We start from the raw sequence: 19,634 nt of genomic DNA, 5'->3' as shown, positions 1-19,634 counted from the left end.
CTCAACCGTTCAGCACTTATTGATAATTTTTACCTGAATCAATTATTGGTCGTTCAAAAATGGTGATTTTCTAGTTCTATAATTTCTTCTCCATTTATTAGTTGGTATTTTCCTCTAACGAACAGCTTTCCCTCCTCCATCTCCTCTCTCCCTTTGAATTATGATCCACCGCGTGATCTTGAGTAAGTCACGTCACTTACCCCCTCAGGACCTAGGTTTTCTCATCCTTAAGATGAGATGACCTAGGGGTCACATTCTTGATTTTTAGTCAGTCAAAGGGGAAATTCTCATAAAGAACTGCGAGGCAGAGAATGAACCGGTCCGGGTCTGAAAGGCCAGGCCATGGCATCCATCCATCAGTAGAAGAATCCCACGTCGTCCCCGTCCGCCTCCCCGTGGCCCCTCCCATGGCAGCAGTAACTAGTAACCTCCGGGCGTTCTCGCGAGAGCGAGCCCTTTCGGGGACAAAGGTGCGGTACCCCAGGCCGATCCGCCGCACATCAACCCCCGCCCAGCCACCTGCGCGCTGTGTCCTCCCGCGCACGCGCGCGCGCACGGAGCCAGACAGTTGGTGGCGTGGCTTCGCCCCAGCTGTTCTCCTCCGCGCTCAGAGCCGCGGCGCGCGACCCCGGCGCGACACGACGGCGCAATCGCGGCGCGGGGGGCAGGCAGGGGCGCGCAGGCGCGGCGGGGGCAGCGAGGCCGCGCAGGCGCGGACGGCGGTGGTTTGAAGAAGACCTTCAGCGTTGCCCTGGCGGAGCGGAGAGGGCTCCCTGGCTGGAGGTGAGGAGAGCTGAGGTCGGCGGCGGGCTGGGCCGGGCCCGGCCAGGGGGCCGCCGCCGAGTGGGGGCCGACGGACGCGTGCCTGACGGAGGGCTGGGAGGGAGAGCAGCCTGACGGGGCGCGGGCGCGCCGGGCCGCACAGGGCAGAGGGGATCTTGCTCCCCGGGCCCCTCAGGTGATGGAGGCGCGGCGCCGCGCCCTTCCCTCCGCCCGCTGCGCCCGCAGGGCTCTTTCCAGGCGGCAGGCCAAAGGGAGGTTGGTTTCTAGGGAAGTTGGATCCTCGAACCCCAAACCCGCGCCGCGCCCCCAGCTTCCTCTCTGGAGTTGTCCAGCATCAGGGGAGCTCTTCCACCCCTTACCGCCGAAGGGAGGATGCTGTCTGTGCAACTCAGAAAGGCGAAACGAGGAACAAAAGGGCCTCTTTACTGACCTTCAAGTTAGTAGTGGTTTAGAGTAATGGTTAGTAATGGTTTAACGCCCCCTGCCCACCGCCCCCCCCGCGTCTAATGCAACCTGAGTACGTTGTGCATGTCTACAAACAACAAGTGCATTTTATAGGGCTAGAAGATAGATGTGATGATAGCTTTGCTCCCGAGTAACAGGGTGGCTCTGTGTCTTCTCGATTTTGCTTGATCATACCATCAGTGCATTACCCATCAGAGTCTTGGGCCTGAAAAAGTAAGCTTGAACTAGGCGGAATTGAGATGAGTTAGCAAACTAAGCCAGCCACACGACTTGTGCAAACTGGCGGTGCTTTTGAAAAATAAACAAAATGCTAAGAGATTGTGATTAGTCCCTAGATGGATTTTTGTCAACATGTAAGTGTGTCTTTTTCTTGTCAGTAGATGAAAAACCAGACTGTAAAGGCTTAACATTTCTATTTGAATATATAGTGCCAGTTTTTCCATACTTACCTCCCCGAATTATAGACTTCTGGCAAAATTTCGACAGCTACCAGTGTCACTTGTGATTATAAAGAGTAATATGAAATTGCAATTGGCAATGTGTAAAAAGTCTAGATTTGGTCATTTGACTACAAGGGATTGAATTGTAAAATAATTGCTCTGGAAGTGAACTATGAAACCCTGTGGCTTAGAACAAAGATTAGTTATGGTATGAGTCAGTGCATTTATCCCGATTCATCTTTACCTTATTCTTTCTTCTTAACTTTTATGTATAGTTACACTATACTCTGTCCTCTTAACATATCATAATGTCTGTCATATTTGACAGATTTAGGTTAAGGAGCAAATTTTAAATGAATTCACGATTAAGAAGTGCATCATAAGTGTACGTTATGTTCAGGTATAATGGTATAGGCAGAAACTTAGCAGAAGGCCAGATTAAGAGCGAGGCTAAATACAAATAAATATTAGTTTGACTGTGTAGATGGTTCAGGCATAGTAATTGCAAGGGCTGGTTGGTGCTCTGGATTTTTCTGGTATAGTAACCGGGCTAATGGGGTTGCTGGACGTGGTTCTGTAATTGGTAGACGTGGCTTTTGAGGCTGCTGCTGGAAAGGGTTTCCCATTATACAAAGACGGCAAAGGAATGGTATGTTCAGCAGTGTTGATAGAGCTTCTGAGAATTTTGATATGAGGGTCATATTGGCAGTAGAAACTCTGGATGCATTCTAAGTATCGAAGATGAAGAGTCAAGGCATCTGGCGTTTTTGAAGGCTCTAACCTTCAAGTGTACGCCAGTTTTTGTAAGCAGATTACTGCAGGTAGAATCTGTCCTATTTCTGGTTAATGGGGAAGATCATAGCACTTTGAGAAGAGCTTTGAGAGAGGGTATGTTCAGGATGAAGAAATTAAGTAAAAAGTCCCATTTAACAAAGCATCTTCTTCAGCCTGAGAGAAATTTCTTTTCTTTGAAATGAAATCAGAAAGATGACCTCTGTGAATCTCATGAAAAAATTCTTTTATTCTCCAGTGTTCTAGAAAGCTCTTTTTAAAGGAGCAGAATGCCCTCTCCTAATTTTGCGTGCATTAGGGTATAAGCATTAACGTTGCAAAGGAAGAGAAAACTGTATACCTCTTCTCACACGACTAAAAGGTAGGACTGTGGGTGAATAAATGCTAAATGGTTCTTTTTATTCCTTATTCTCCATTTTTCTTTATAAGATATGTGTAACACACCGACTTACTGTGACCTAGGAAAGGCTGCTAAGGATGTCTTCAACAAAGGATATGGTAAGTGTGCTATTGGAAATATCCAGTTTGGGGTAAGGGTTAGTATTCAATGCCTACTATATGCAAGATACTATGCTAGTAAAATGAGGTTGTCAATATTAATCTCCTTCACAAGATTTAAGGGGATAACTATTAACACGTTATTAGACGTCACTCTTTAGAGGTTGAGTGCTTTGCAAGCATTGAAAGCTGTTTATCTACATATATACATACATATGCATATTTCATATTATCTGTAAGATGAAGTAATATAAATAAATCTATAATATTTATGCCTCCTCTGGCTAGTCCTGGGGACAGTTAAAGTGGGGGTACATTTTTCCTCTTCCAAATAATGGCACCGTTTTCATGACAGTGAGGATACAACTTTTGACTTCTTTGGAGGAATATATATTCTTTGATCCCAAATAGACATTTGTTTTTTGGTTTTTAAAATTTAATCTTTAAATTTTTAATTTCTTGAGCTGTACACATTGATTTTTTCTTATTAACTAGTAATGTTAATTGTATAAGCTTGTATTTATATCAGTATAATATTTTCTCTTAATTTGGGTGCTTATAATAGTATGTATCCCTTTCATTTGTTAACTTATATTTTTAAAATATGTCTTTATTATTTTGAGGGGCTTAAAAATTATTCTTATTTTGTTATAATTCAGTTTCTCATGAAATTCTCACCTAATGAAAATACTGTGTATTTTCCATATGGAAGGTACTATGAACTATTTTCATGATTTCTAAGTTGCAAAAACTGGAGTGAATGTCACATTTTGTACATTACTATGTTTTTGTGTGTCTAGGGTTTGGCATGGTCAAAATAGATCTGAAAACCAAGTCATGTAGTGGAGTGGTAAGTACGTAATATATTTTTAATAGATGTAGCATAATTAATAAAGGCAGTTGTTTAGAAATCATTGTTTAGTTATATGAAACAGCGTACTCTTGGCAATTCATTGTCCTCCCCACAGCCTTGTCCTGCTCTCAGATTTCAGGGTGCATCCTCATTGAGCCACGGAGGCCCGGGGACAAACAGATTGAAGTTTGGAGGGCCTTTGTGTTTGTCATGAGTCTTACTCTCAGAAGATGTAAAACATATATATATTTTCTTCACCCATGTCATATTTATACTTTCATGAAAACGTATATGGGCGCTAAAAACTTTGCTTCCATTATAATGGGTTCATGTAAGTTTTATTGCCCTTTTACAAAACAATTTTAGTCTCTGTCCCTTCATGATTAGTTGAAACAAATGTAGAAATAAAATGCATGTAGCTTAGTCTACAGTTTTTATTGATGTTCATAAAGTCTTTTTTACTGGAAGTTAGGAATATAGTAAAGGATATATGGGTATATTTTCAAAGCATCATTAACCAGAGCTTTTATTCAGTAAATCTCAGCGAGTAGGTTAACTTTACATTCACCTCATTCTCTGATTTGTCCTCATTGGCTGCATCTTTTTTTGGTATTTACATGTTCACACCAGTGCAAATTTTATTTCTGGATATATGCATTTAATGGAAGAGCTGGAGGCATGTCTCATACTCTGTATAATCCTGCTTTGTCACTCTCATTCTTTCTCTGAGTTTTCTCGTAGTAAACAAATACATATGCAGCTACCCTACTAGGATGGACATATTGTTAAACGGTTCTGTTAAAATAGGAAAATTACACTCATTTTGAGTAGGGTTTCAAAATTTGTTCAAGTTAGGTTTGTGTTGCAAAAATCATCATCTAAAAATTTTATCTCCCTTTCATGCTGCTGTGATGTGGAAATACTCATTCAGATGGTAAGAAAAACAGCATATTTGTGTGCCTGTTTTTATGGCTGCTTTTGATCTCTGGTATTGATTTAGGGTAAATTTTATCCATTGCTCCAAATTTCTTAGATTGTATCTATATTTTTATCATATGCTATCTATTTAACAGTAACATTTTAATGATTATTTTCTTGCTTACTAGCATTTAATTTAGAGCAATAGATGTTACATGCATGTTATAAATATATTTTGCACTATTAGATCTAATTATGAAATTAGACAAAAACTGAAGCAATTGTGCGCCAATTCTAAATTTTCAACTTAGAAAAACTCTAGCCTCTTTTGGAGATTTATACTTCTGGCATTTTAGACTTTTGACAGAGCTTCAGACTAAGAAATGATGATGAAAACAAGAAATATGGACTAAATATTCTTTTACCTTAATTTTGTGCATAAAGTTTTCCTAACTCCAAAATTAAGGTTTATATTTGCTATAGTTTCAAGTTTATGAAAGGTAAACGTAAAACATAAAACGGTGGATGGTTGGATCTACTACAAAAAAAGCAATGGTCACATTAAATAATGTGTGTGAGCTGTTAAACATGACTAGCACTTTATCATTGTTTACTAAGGCCTTGCCCTAACTGTGCAGCATGAGATTCTGTTGGAACGCTTTCTGTGTGGTGTTGATAAACAGATCATAGTTTCCCAGTTGTTTCATCAGCCTGTAGAACTAGAGTTATGAACCGGGTATTTGGTAAAGGAGGATTCATGTTGCAGACAGTGAGCCAGAGCTGCGCAGGATTGGCCGCATTCCATCACTGCTGGCAGTATTTCAGAAATGTTCTTTAAACACAGGGCCAATCAGAATGTGTTTTTCTTGACAGTTCATAGATTGTCAGTGACAGGTGTTGACTGTTTGCTTCTCCCTAGAAGGAGATCTGTTTCTAATTGCATATTGTCATATGACTGAAAGGACACCTAAGAAGGGAGAAGGATATATTTTTAGGCATTCATTGTAACTACTTAATAGAAAGCACTTTAAAAGGTAGATGGGGGAGAAGGGAGAAAGAGAGAAATTATTTCATTTTGTTGTGAAATATGGGTAGATACTTTCAAATACTGAAATTGTTTATGCTGAAAGTTTTACAGATTGCTTTGTGGACAAAAGCAATAAAGTTTTCATAACAATGTGAATGTACTTAATGCCACTGAACTCCACACTTTTTAATGGTAAATTTTTGGGGCCGGCTTGGTGGTGCAGCGGTTAAGTTTGCACATTCTGCTTCAGCAGCCTAGGGTTCGCTGGTTCGGATCCTGGGTGCAGACATGGCACTGCTTGGCAAGCCATGCTGTGGTAGGCATCACACATATAAAGTGGAGGAAGATGGGCACGGATGTTAGCTCAGGGCCAGTCTTCCTCAGCAAAAAGAGGAGGATTCACAGCAGATGTTAGCTCAGGGCTAATCTTCCTCAAAAAAAAAAAAAAGTAAATTTTATCTTAAGTGTATTCTACTGCAATAAAAATTTAAAAAATTCTAAATGCGATAAATTTCTGACCCTATTAAAGGGGAGGGGGGGTGCTTCCTGGTGTCTTGGGATTTTTAAGGACTTTAAAATTAACTGATAGTCTGAAAGATATGATAGAGAATGGATAATCTTTTTCAGGTCATGAGAGCAAAATGTTCGAAATTCAATATTTTGTCTTTTTAGTAAAGGCGTTTATTTTCAGTAAAGATATTTCTCTTTTAAAGAAAGGAATTTAAGATTCCCATTTAATAAGAGAGTATATGAAATAGGAAATATCAATAAAAGAGGTGGAGTAATGGAAAGATCTAAAACTGGTGAGAGTATTTAGAGATTAGAAAGAAAGAAGGAAAGCAGGAAATAAGTTGCTGTAGAGTAGGGCCGTGGTAAAAGTAAATTGTATTGGTTTCTGATTTATTGACTACTACTTTTTGAAACAAATATTTTCTATTTGATTTTAAAGTAATTATTTTTTCTTGCTTATCAGGAATTTTCTACTTCTGGTCATGCTTACACTGACACAGGGAAAGCATCAGGCAACCTAGAGACCAAATATAAGATCTGTAACTATGGACTTACCTTCACCCAGAAATGGAACACAGACAATACTCTTGGAACAGAAATCTCTTGGGAGAATAAGGTAAGAGAAAGCATCAGAAGTTATTTGTAGGTTAATTTATCTTGCAGATAAAATGATGAACAAACCCAAATATAATCTGAACGAGATCTTACGACCTATCTAGTAGTCATATATTTTCTCTGCACATGGCCTTCTTTGGTATGTCTTATGTTTCTAGGAAGTAAGGCTTCGTTTGTGAGTACATAATTATCATATCACATCTTTGTTCTGGCCTTTTGTCCTTATTCTGTTATATAGCTGAGTCTCTCTTGGGTAGACCACACTGTTTGCAATGATTTAGTTTAATTTTGTTTTGTAACCATTGCAAAATTGGCTCCACAGAAAAATGTTTCTAAAATCTATAATGTTTTCAAAGAGAGAAAATTATCAGCGGATATTTGTCAAGTGCCTGCTATGTACATGGCACTATTTTTTGAGGTATGTCTATATGCATATTACCATATTTGGAAAATATATATGTGTAGCTGAATAAATTACTCAGGTTGGCTCATTAAATGTCAGGTTATCTCATTACAGTGATTTCAGGAGAGTATCAAGATTATTTTGTTGTGTTGGAATTTTGTTGTTTTTGTTTTGTAATTTATGTTATTGGCTGTAATAGGATTTGACCTACACATTTTAAACTCTGGTGAGAGAATCATGATAAAGCCTGGCAGTGCGGGGAGAGGGGCAAGGGGACAGGGAAGGATAAAGAGGTAATTCATTAAATAATTTAATATTTGACTTTCTTTCATGTCTTGCTTTTCTTGTTAGGAAGTTAGAGAAAACTTTAGAATTGTTTTCTTGAGTCAAAAGAAGAATTGAAAATTAAAAATGGTTAATTTTAAATCTTTATTTTTCAGTTGGCTGAAGGGTTGAAACTGACTCTTGATACCATATTTGTACCGAACACAGGGTAATTATCCAAACCCCATTTTTTGAATGTCTTTGTAGCCCTTTGGGATAGAGAGGTTTAGAATCGGGAGTTGCAATGAGAAGTTTCAATGCAGGAAGAGCTTAGGAGGTTGCTGTTAGGAATCCTAGAGACCTTGTGTATGCAGTAAAGAGAAAGCAAGACTCTCTTGAGGCAGGGTCAGATTTTGATTTGAAAATTGAACAGATGAACAGAAATATAAATCTAGTCCAAAGAGGCATCTAGTAGAAAAAGTTTAGGAGCTAGATGAGCTCGAGACTAGACATTTCTTAAGCTACTCTAGAGATTCATGGATGCGGTATTTTGCTGAGAAGTTACTTTCTTAACAAAACAGTGTAATCTCCTGGCTGTGGAACCTGTAACCAGTAGTTCTGCTACCGACTTGCTTTCTTAGCCTTTATAAATCCCCCAACTTCTCCACCTCAGTTTCTTTATCTAAAAAATGGGGATTGTGGTGTTTCCCCTCTGGCTAATGTGGGCCAGTGCTGTCTAAAGGACAGAGGTGCTAGGTAAAGGCCGAGTGGCAACAGGTGTGTCCTTCTTGCCACACACTTTAGTTATCTTCAGGAGAAATATTCTTATAAGAGGCCTGATTGGAATGGGGTAAGGTTTATTAAGAACTAACTTCAGCGGCTGGCCCCGTGGCCGAGTGGTTAAGTTCGTGTGCTTCACTTCGGTGGCCTGGGGTTTCATTAGTTCAGATCCTGGGTACAGACTTGGCACCACTCATCAGGCCATGCTGAGGTGGTGTCCCACATGGCACAACCAGAGGTACTCACAACTAGGATATACAACTATGTACTGGGGGGCTTTGGGGAGGAGAAGAAGGAGGAAAAAAAAAGATTGGCAACAGTTGTTAGCTCAGGTGCCAATCTTTAAAAAAAAAAGAACTAATTTCATATTTTCAGTATCTTCCTTCAAAAATGTGTACTTCCATCCATCTAGCATTGTCCAAGGAGAAAACAGTGACCCTCAGGGAAATAAATATGCTTACCAAAGGGCTGAACCCTTGAAAAAAAACAAGGACACTTCTCTCCACTGATAGGTTAATAATTTAGACATGAAGCGTGTGGAGTGTTAACTTTTGTAGCATTTGGACACTTAGAAACATTTAAAGAAATTTAGCTGCTTGTATGTCTACATACATATTCAGATTATTAATTTGGTACTGAAATACCTTATTCCTTTTTATACTTTTGTTCATGGCTTCATGAAATTAATCACGAAATACCGTATCATTTGAACTTATAGTGAGGATTAGGTCAAAATAGTATATATATTTTTAATCCTAACAAAATTATATTTGCAGAGCTAAGTCATTTGAAACATTTTTACTATATATATGCCATCTACCAAAGTAATATTTACATTACGGAAGAGAGATGATCTTATGCTAAATATTTTGGACAGTAATAGAAACGTATGTTGTTTTCATTGGGTTGTTTTTGTTTTTTACAGAAAGAAGAGTGGGAAATTGAAGGCCTCCTATAAACGGGATTGTTTCAGTCTTGGCAGTAATGTTGATATAGATTTTTCTGGACCAACCATCTATGGCTGGGCTGTGTTAGCCTTTGAAGGTTGGCTTGCTGGCTATCAGATGAGTTTTGACACAGCCAAATCCAAACTGTCACAGAATAATTTTGCCCTGGGTTACAAGGCTGCAGACTTCCAGCTGCACACTCATGTGTGAGTGTTTATAATTCATTACTCCTTTAGTGCCAGTGCAGTCACCCAAAAAGATGGCAGCCATTAGCAGTTGAGAAGGTTAGAAGTGATGGTCCTTGCGTTTCATATGCCTTGGTGGACATCCACCCTCGCTGTGCTGTTTTCATAGTCAGTAGAACATTGCCAGATGTTAGTGCACTTGGTGCATTGTGCTGTGCTGCTGGTAGTTACTGGCCTCTCAACCTGTACCCCAAACTTGAGGAAGCTCTAGAATGTGGAGAGAGCACAGGGCATGGGTCACCTCCTGATATAAGGGATCCTTTGGAGATGTTCCAGCTAACTCTGGTGCCCTACACAGCTTGGCATTATGTGGAAGCAGGTCTCTTTGAATCTTGAAGAACAAGTACCTAATAGGTCCAACATCCTGGAGCATCCGAAGTAATTCTGTGGAGGTTTTCAGGTACCCTTGGTCAGAACCCAGCCACCCCTGTTGCATTCAGATGTAGCAGAAGTCCTCAAAGCCATCCTGGGTTCAATTCAGTAGGCTGCACGCTGTTTGGTTAAATGAATTTGAACTTTTAAATTGTCTTTTATGTCTTGGTGCACTGGGCACTGCTACTATACCAGGAAGAAAAAGCAAAGGATGAGCTGTCTGTTTTTTGAAGTGTTGCAGATTGCTCTCCATTAGGCATTCTAATTCACTTATGGGGACTAAAATAAAGTCAAGCAGTGGTACAGACAGTGGCATTAAAATTGATGAAACACTATTAGGAAAATCATGAAAACTCAGGGACTAACTTCTGGGATGCTTTGAAGCAATAATTTAGGTAATTCTCTAGAGCAGTGCACCCTAGGTATTGTAGGGAGGGTGCTTTCTAACTCTAGGATTGTGTTTCTAATGAAATCCAGAATTGCCGTTATTCCTGTACAGTTATGTATTGCTTAACGACGGGGTGTGTTCTGAGACATGAGTTGCTAGGCGATTTCGTCGTTGTGCAAACATCAGAGTGTACTTAACAAACCTACATGGTATAGCCTACTACACGCCTAGGCCATATGGTACTAATCTTATGGGACCACTGTGGTGTGTGCAGTCTATCATTGACCGAGACATGGTTGTATGGCGCATGACCGTACTTGTACTGCTATATATATTTTTTGCCAGAATCTTCATTGAACTCTACTTCTAAGTTTCTAAATTCTGTGAACATCTCAAAGAGATCTTATAGATCATATTTACCTGAGGTGTCTGCCTTCGTGCGTAATTGAGTTATGTCTAAGAAATGTACATCTGTGGAGGAGCCAAGTAAACGAATCAGGTGTGAACTACATTTCACTTAGGGGTTAAAAATTACATAACTGGATTGAGTTCTTTGTTGTGTTTGGTAGTCATTATGCAAGAAGTCGGCTGAAATCTAGAGCTCCAAAATGAAATCCTTGTTTAGATGGTCTTAGAATGTGTTTCCATATCATGATGGTGGTACAAACTAGATATTTATGACTTTTTCTTATACCGTGAAAATAGGAACGATGGCACTGAATTTGGAGGGTCTATCTACCAGAAGGTTAACGAGAAGATTGAGACATCAATAAACCTCGCTTGGACGGCTGGCAGTAACAACACCCGTTTTGGCATTGCTGCTAAATACAAGCTGGATTGCAGAACTTCTCTCTCTGTAAGACTGTGCTGCCAGATTGGGTCTGCTCCTGGGGCGTCGTCTAAGCTGTGAACGGATGCTGTGATATCGTTGTAGTTTGTGTGTTCTTTATTAACTTGAATTAGCTAGTCATTGTGTGGTGAGGAAGAGTAACACACCTGAAGTCACGAAACGTGGGTTCTAGTCCTACTTCCTCCTGGATTTGGCTGTTGTCTGACCGTTTCAAATCATTTTATCTCTTTGGCCTCAAAATTTTCCTATTTGTAAATTCACGGGATTTGAGTGCTATTCTGGTTGCTATTAGTAATTCTTATTAATAATAACACTAATGGAGCTGTTAAGTTTCAGGTACTGTGCTAAGGGCTTTACATGTATGATCTCCTTTAATCCTCACAACTACTCCACGTGGTGAATAGTATCCTCATCCCCATTTTACAGATGAGGGACCCGAGGCTTGGAGAGGTCAGGTAACTTGCCCAAGGTCACACAATAAGTGGAGTGCCAAGATTTGGACCGAGGTCTGTCTCTCATCAGAGTTCATGCTCTAAGCACCATTAGAAGTTGTAAACTGTCATCTCAGAATTCAGTACATGGGGATGTTTGGCTGCACAGTGTTTTAAAAAAATTTGAGGCATTTTTAAGCTTGCATTCTCAAGGTCCCTGTTGTCCCCACCAGTCGTATTAACTTCTTAAAAGATTTATCTGTTTATTAATTAAATTTTCAGTTTCAATAACTCTAAATTGGCCCTAAGGTGCTTTAGCTTTGGAAATATGGTGCCTGAAATGGTGGTTGTATTGGACTTACAGGTTACAAAATTGATTGTTTTCTAACTGTTTCTGTTTCATCTCCTAATCTTAGGCTAAAGTAAACAATGCCAGCCTGATTGGACTGGGTTATACTCAGACCCTTCGACCAGGTAAGTAAAGGAATTAATAACAATGGGGTTATGACAGAGGAGTAATGAAAATCACTTACAAAAGAACCTACCATCACTGTAGGTTGATTCAAAACATTTTGTAACATTTGGTTCATACAAAGAAACAGATGAAGAACTTTTGCTTAAAAATATTTTTTTTATTTATTTCTTATTAAAAATATTTATTATGTATTTTTAATATTTATTTTTATTTATTTGTTTCTACCTAGCTCACCCTGGCTTGTGAGTTTGGTTGATCACTCATTATTTTAACCCTGAACTCTAAATAAAGTTTGCCATGATTATACTTTACTCATTACAGATTAGATGATTAGATATAACTCTGTGTTGAGTTAGTATGCTTGTAACTCCTGCACCTAGCTGTAATCCATGCCATTAACTCCATATATCGCTTCTAGAAAATTCAGATCTGGTTGTAATACGTGATACAAATGATTGTGGTGTTTTCTTCTTCGTAGGAGTCAAACTGACCCTGTCAGCTTTAATCGATGGAAAGAACTTCAATGCAGGAGGTCACAAGGTTGGGTTGGGATTTGAACTAGAAGCTTAATGTGGTTTTGAGTAAAGTATCAGATTGATCTGGAGGTGAAGAGAAATGAACCCACTATGTTTTGGCCTTAAAATTCTTCTGTGAAATTTCAAGTGTGAACTTTTTATTCTTCCAAAGAATTATAATCCTCCCCACCCTGAAGTCTAGAGATCGCAGGTCCATCGTATGGGAGGTGCTTGAAGGCATGCTTGGAAGTTGTCACGTTCGTGCCACGTTTCAGTTCAGTTCCGCAGTGTTATTTTTAAATGTGTTCCTCAGCGACAATGTAGTGTCATGTTATAAAGGAAATGACCCAATCCTCCAGTTTGTACATCACGTCCTGCATGTCCCACACCACTTTTTCATGACCTTTTAATATATCGGTCTCTGTGCTATAGTGGAATTTTTGGTTTTGCATCAGAGTAAAATAAAATAAACCCATCACATTTGGAACATAATTGCTTATCTGACTTGCTGCTGGTGGCTTTCTTATATTCGTGTGATTGATTTTGTTTTGAAAAACACTCACAGGTGGGGTTTGTTTCTAAAGTGGGATGTCTGAAATCTGCGTGCTGTTGCCTGTCCCTCCACTCTTGTTCACCTCTCTCCCTGCTCCTCTGCGGTCAGGCCAAGTAGTGACAGTGGGTTTGGTCATGCTGGGCAGAAGCACACGTGTCAGGGTACTTGCTTCCTGTTGCAGTGCGATGGAGCGGTGTCATAGGGTTGTTCTGTAAAGCTGCTGAGGAGTGAGGGTATGAGTGGGCGAAGAGACGGGCAAAGGCAAGAGCACAGCTGGCGGAGCTGCTGTCGGGCAGGACTGGTCAGAGAAGCCATGGACGAGGGTGTGTCTGGCTCCTCGCAGGCTCCGGAAAATGCGTGTTAACGGGTAGATCAAGGACAATGATAACCAAAGGCTGGCAATACCAGTTTGGAAGAGAAATGAATATTATTTTCAGGGCTTACTGGTAAATCATCTAAAAGTAGAACTCCCTTTGAAAATCTTGGTATTTTTTTAAACACAGAATATATACTGGTTGCAACAAACTCAGTCAGCTTAGATATAAATAAAAGTGAAAATTCCCATTGCCCTCTCCGGTCGTCCTTTCCTCCACTACCGCTAACAGTTTGATACATATCCTTGCAGATAGTTTTCAGTGTCTTTAAAGATTACGTATGTACTTATATATATAAATGTTAAAGTGCACATCTTGTTTTGCACCATAGTTTTAAATTTAACATCTTTCTGTTTGTTCATATAGCTCTGCCTCATTTTTTATCATCTTATACGTTAATTATTTATCTACTGCCCTTTTGCTGTATTCAGTTTTTGCTTTACAAAGACTGCCGTCATTGAATATCCTTGTCCACTCTGAACATTTCCACAGCAGCACCGCCCAGTAGAACTCTGTGTGACGAAGGTGATCTGTGTCTGCAGTGTCCCATGCGGTAGCTGTTAGCCACATGTGGCTCGTGAGCACTTGAAATGTAACAGGTTAATGGAAGAACTCAGTTTGTAATTGTGTATCATTAAATTTAAATAGCCACATGTGGCTAGTGGCTGTTGTGCTACAGTCTTTCTATAGGATAGGTTTCTACAAATGAGACTGCTGAGTCATAGGGCCTGAACCTTTGATAAGTAGTACAAAACTGCCCTTCAGAAATTTTGTATCACTATGTGTTTCTACCAGTGGAGGTTAAGAGTGCCCATTTCCCCACATCCTCGATAACGTGAATGATAGCAAACTTTAAAATTTTTACCGGTTTCAAGTGAAACTGGGAAATGGTATCTTGTTTTAATTTGCATTTCCCTAATTGCCAGTGAGATGGAGTTGTTTTCATGTTACTGATCATTTATAATTCTCTGATTTGCCTATTCAAACTTCCTTGCTCAGTTTCCAGATGAGTCATCTAAAAAAATCTAGACACAGTTGCTTTTTGAAAAATTTCAGTGCCGCAAGGTTTACCTTTACACTACCAAAGATTATCTTTATTAGAACCGAAATTCTAACCACCACTTCTTCTGTCGGAAAATATCTATGATACCAACAACAGGATACAATTTTATTTTCTCATTATATTTGTGGTTGAACCACCATTACAGGAGATAAAGTATGACAGGAAAGGAAAAGGGAGTGAGAGGGAGGGAACAACAGATGCATTCCGGCTTGTTGACACCTGTGTCTAGTTAACTTGACAGTCCTCAGTCGGTATCTGGTGGGGACTGCTTCCAGGACTCCCACAGATCCCCAAATCTGCAGATGCCCAAGTCCCTTAGTTGGCAAGGGGGCATGAGAAAATGCAAGGGAACACTGATGAGATACACCCCCAGGTAATTTCTCAGTTATTTATCTGATGAGGTCGTTGAATTTATGGCCTGAAATAGATGGGAAGGAGATTGCTGTAGGTTGTATTTTTTTCCTTTTTCATACTATCCCTTTTAAATTATTTGTCACTGCATTGCTAAAAAGCTGCATTTTGTGTGTTGGTACAGTAATCCAGATAGGAACGTAGGTAGTTTAAATCCAGCCTTTCCTCAGTACAGTCACGCGCATGTGAACATTCCGATCAAGGATGGACTGCACACACCGCAGTCCTGTAACACTAGTACCATAGAGCCTAGGTGTATGGTGGGCTCTCCCATCTGGGAGTGTGCATACACTCTGTGATGTTCACACGACGGCAAAACTGCCTAACGATGCATTTCTCAGAATGTATCCTCATCGTTAAGTGGCGCGTGACTGTCGTTTTATTGCATCATATGGCTGGCGAGGCTGTGTTCTCAGTACCCTCATCATTGTGGGAGTCATTAAATTGTAGCAGAAAGGAGAGCACATTTCTTGAGCTGCTGTGCCAGGCACTGTGCTGGTTGTCTTATATGACATAATCTATTTAATTCTCATAACAATAACTGCGAACATCTTGGAGTCCAGGAAAGAAAGCCATGAGGTGTTCTAGCATGGCGCAGTTTGTTGTGGTTTCTCATAATGGGGATTCTCAATAGCTCCCTTCTCTCCCCATAAAATGCACGCAAGCACCTCTCCCTCTACTCCCCCAGCTTCCTCCTCCTCATCTTCCCTCTCCTCTTTCTCCCCAGTTAGCCTCCTATGGCCAGTCATTTATTTGATTTCTTTAATTTTTTAACTTGATTCATTCAGGACCTTGCCGGGATCCCCCATCTTGCCTTTGAGCCCTCCTCTCAAGATAACTTATTTTGGCCTTTACCACAGCCTGTGAGCTTTGCACCTGGAGCAGAGAACTAACATTCTAGTAGATATGTATTGAATGTCAGTGGATTCTTTGATTCAGTGACTCCACTCTGTGGAATTGGCCTTAAAAAAATCATCAGACACATAAAGATTTATGTACAAGGTTTCTCATTGCAGTGTTCTTTATAATAGAGAAAAACTGCTCACCATCCAAATGTGCAACAACAGGGGAGGGGTTAAATAAACGATGGCATGCAGGGTCATCAAATAGAATGTCAGCCACTAAAATTCATGTTTTTGAAGAATAATAGCCACTGAGAATTGTTCACAATATGTTAAATAGAGCAAAGTAAAAAACTAATCTCAATTTTATTTTTTACAAAAGTATGTGCAAATATATGAGAAAATGCTCCAAAATATTACTATTATTTTGGGAAGGTGGAATCCTAAGTAATTTTATTTTATACTTTACTATATTTTTCTAAAAAAGAATTTATTCTTTCTGTAACTAGGGAAAAATTCTAGTTAATCTTACTGTTTGAAAAAGGTAGAGGGCCCCTTGTGGCAGCACGGCAGGCAGCGTGTCTGATGGGTGGCGAGTCTGTCTGCGGCTCAGCAGGTGCTGTGCCCCCTGGTCTGAGGAGGGCAGCGAATCCCAGGGCATTGGCCCAGGCAAGAGACAGCAGTGGTTCTTACTGTTAAGAAAGTTACCCAATAGAGACATGGGTCAAAGTATTACCCAAATAGAGACATGGGTCAAAGTATTGGTGTTACTTGTGACTAGGAACTAATAGGCATGAGGTTTTTATTAAAGTTTGTCAGAATAAGAGATTACAGTTCACGTGTTATATTTGAAATGTTAATTACTTCTGAAAGAGACCGGGAGGATGACATGCTGCTTTGCTGATCCATCATCCTCAGCATCACTGCTCGAAGGACAGAGGACAGTAAATATCCCAGAGTTTCATCTGGTTACTATGTCTGGCCCTGGAAGCTCACTGTCAACTTGGCCAAGCCTCAGGTTCTAGAACCTCGGACAAGAGGAGCTCTAAGAGCGAGCCAGAGCCTTTTGGGGCCATCCTCCAGTGTTATCTACGTATACACGCGTGACGACCATCCTTCCCTTTAAGACTGTAGCCTCTGATTGCTCATGTGTCGTGTACTCTTTGATTCAGTTCCCTCTGCCTGTTTCCCTTTAGAAACAAATCCTTTTCCCTCCACTTAAATGGTGACGTTGAGGTTCTGTCCTCAGCCTTCTCTAACTCCACACCCTGGCATGTTTGCGTGAGGAGCTTTTTCCAATGACATCTGCCTGTCCTCGGAGATTGTGGTAAGTCTCAGGGGCCTTCTCAGAGTCAGGGTGGTCTGATGATAACGCTGTTCTTCCTCACTTAGGTGTTAAACAAATTGTAAATTAGGACAAGGTGTCAGTGGATCGAGCCCAAAGCTTCATCTTTACCACTGTGAAGACTAGCTGATACTCTTGCTTAGGGTGAGAATGACAGCAGTGTTGGGCCGGGGCAGGCCTTCCCTCCTGTCCAGCTTGGAGGGCGTGGAGGAGAGGGGAGTTCTTGTGCTCTGATGTCAGTCTCCCTCCCAAGAGGAAGACATGAGGAACTGACTCCAACATGCCCAGTTCATCCTTCCCAAATGTACCAATCAGATGCACTCCTTTCCTCTGGCAGAGGGAATCTAAGGGTAGAGAGAGGCAGGAGTGTGATGCTAAAGGCCGTCTAGTCACGGAAGGAGACCTTAAGAATGGGGCACAGCTTTCCAAGTGTGCGTTTAAGCCATAGCCAATGCCTGCCTCCTCCCCGAGACTTGGGTGTCCACCTGGGAAATGTATCCAGACCTCGAGGTGTTGGGGTGACTGGAGTATATGCTTCAGCACATCTTCCTGGGGGGTCCTCACACAGCCACCCTGCTCAGCCTTTGAACACCACTGCTCCCATCTTCCTGGACGCTGCCTCCTGACGCTAATGACTCCCAGACCTTGTCTCCATCTCAGAGGCTCTGCTGACCTCCAGACCCTTTTGCACGCTACCTGTCAGACGCCTCTTCCTGGACCTTCGGCAGGGATCCGAAACTCACTGTTGCCCAAACTGAACCAGTGTTCTCACTGTCCACTTTGCACTGGGAGTCCCAGCCGAGTTTCGGCCTCTTCTGTGAAAGCGTCCGTGACCTCCCGAAGCCGCTTGCCGGCCATTCTCTGGGGTCCTACCCTCTGTGGAGGTGTGCTCTTGTCAGTGTGGCACTTCTGCTGACCCGCCTCCCCACCTGCCTGTGAACTGCTGGAGGCCTATCCTTTTGTCTTCCTACCTCCAGTGGCCAGGCCGGCATTTGACACCATAGGCACCCAATGGATGTTTGCTGAATGAGTGAAAATGAGCCATCAGGCAGGTGGGCTTGGTTGGGCTTCCCAGGCATGGAGATTTCTGCATATGGCCTGAGGTTCTCCTTCAGCAAGTGCTCATGGTTCCCTGTGGCCATCAAAGAATCACAGGTAATTTCTGCCATTTCTAGCAACTCTTGATATATAATTAACATTCTGTGAGGTGACCACTGCTGCAATTTACAAAGGTTCTGGAAAGATGGTCATAATTGCAATTACATGTGAGCCCACGGGGTGCCGCTGTTGTCGCTGCCAACGGAAGATGATGGCCCAGCTTTGGGCTCCGTGCCTTCTGCCCTGGAGATCAGTCTGTCTCCTTCCTTTTGACCTCCCTGCTCCCTCCCCCAACACCTATGACTCCTAGTTTGGAATCCCTACATTCAGGGTTTGGTTTAACCTCTAACTGTCAAGCCTTGGGGAAAGACAAGGAAATTCCTCATCCGACTCAGGCCCCAATCCTTTTTGTTCTGTTTGAGGTTCTGTTTTGTTCTAGCAGGTGGAGATGGAGAACAGTTGATCACCCTTGCTGAGTCTGAAATTCCTTACTTAAAATCAGACTTAATTCCTCACGTTTTCTTTATAAAAGCAGGCAGGATCAACTTGTCGCCCTTTCTTCCCAGGCTTTGTTTCCAGGTTCTCAATCACCGATTATCAACCTTCCTTCTCTGAACCTTCCTCCCAGGCCCGTGGCACAGTGCTCCTTCCTCTGGAGACCACCGTTGTGGACAGTCTGACAGTCGCCGGACAGGAAGAGACTGAGGTCAGGAAGCTTGGGGCCTACTCTGGCCCTGTTACCATTTGGCTGCCTGAACGTCTCCTCATTCTGTGCCTTAGTTTCCCCAGTGTCTGGTCAGCTCCAGGTGCTTCAAAGACTAGTGTTTCCAAAAAGGCTGGTGGTGGGATGATGGAATGCAGGTGACTTTTTCCTTTTTTCATAATATACTTCAGGGTTGTTTCACTGTTTTTTCAATAATAAAGGATGATATGCTATAAAAACATTTAAGGGGGTGACAATTAATTAACCCAAGAACAGGACTACGTTTTCCTAGTATGAGAACTTAACCATATTCTACATGTCTCACCAGTCCCCCTCCACGCCCCTACTAAGCATCCGGAGGATCCTGCTCCCGTTTCTTTTAGTCTAGCTGTTTTGTCTCATTCAGCTAACTGTGGTTTATTGTCCGTTCCTTTTCTCCACCAGCTAATTTAATGCTCCTCCGAGCAGTCCTCCCGACAGGAATCATCCATAAAAATGAGGTAGTGAATACCCATTCACCTGCAAGGGAAGGAGAACAAACTCTCTTCTGGGCCAGGCCTGAAGTGGCCCATTCACTACAGTCCGCACGAGTCCCTACAGCTCCCTGCGACAGTCTCACTGTCCCCACGTGAGGAGGCTGGCGCTCGGAGCCCAGTTCCGCCCGACCCAGGAGT

General features: G+C 41.6%; 1 protein-coding gene across 2 annotated transcripts; it reads left to right on the top strand.

Moving 5' to 3' along the window:
- The first annotated feature begins 422 nt into the window (after positions 1-422).
- Positions 423-13,063, top strand: VDAC3 (voltage dependent anion channel 3). Of its 2 annotated transcripts, none has more exons than XM_070598737.1 (9): positions 423-783; positions 2,910-2,978; positions 3,779-3,828; positions 6,750-6,902; positions 7,745-7,797; positions 9,274-9,501; positions 11,006-11,156; positions 11,998-12,055; positions 12,535-13,063. In XM_070598737.1, exons 2-9 carry the CDS (start codon positions 2,912-2,914, stop codon positions 12,624-12,626), a joined length of 852 nt encoding a protein of 283 aa, XP_070454838.1. In that variant the 5' UTR covers positions 423-783; positions 2,910-2,911; the 3' UTR covers positions 12,627-13,063. The 2 variants fall into 2 exon arrangements, with proteins under 2 accessions (XP_070454838.1, XP_070454839.1); XM_070598738.1 differs by lacking the exon at positions 423-783 and adding an exon at positions 2,367-2,509.
- Positions 13,064-19,634: the final 6,571 nt, after the last annotated feature.

The sequence above is a fragment of the Equus przewalskii genome, chromosome 28 (genome assembly GCF_037783145.1).
Source record: "Equus przewalskii isolate Varuska chromosome 28, EquPr2, whole genome shotgun sequence".
In the NCBI taxonomy this organism is placed as follows: Eukaryota; Metazoa; Chordata; class Mammalia; order Perissodactyla; family Equidae; genus Equus; species Equus przewalskii.
Note: the sequence above shows the minus strand (reverse complement) of the source record. Positions and strands in the feature narration are given on the sequence as shown.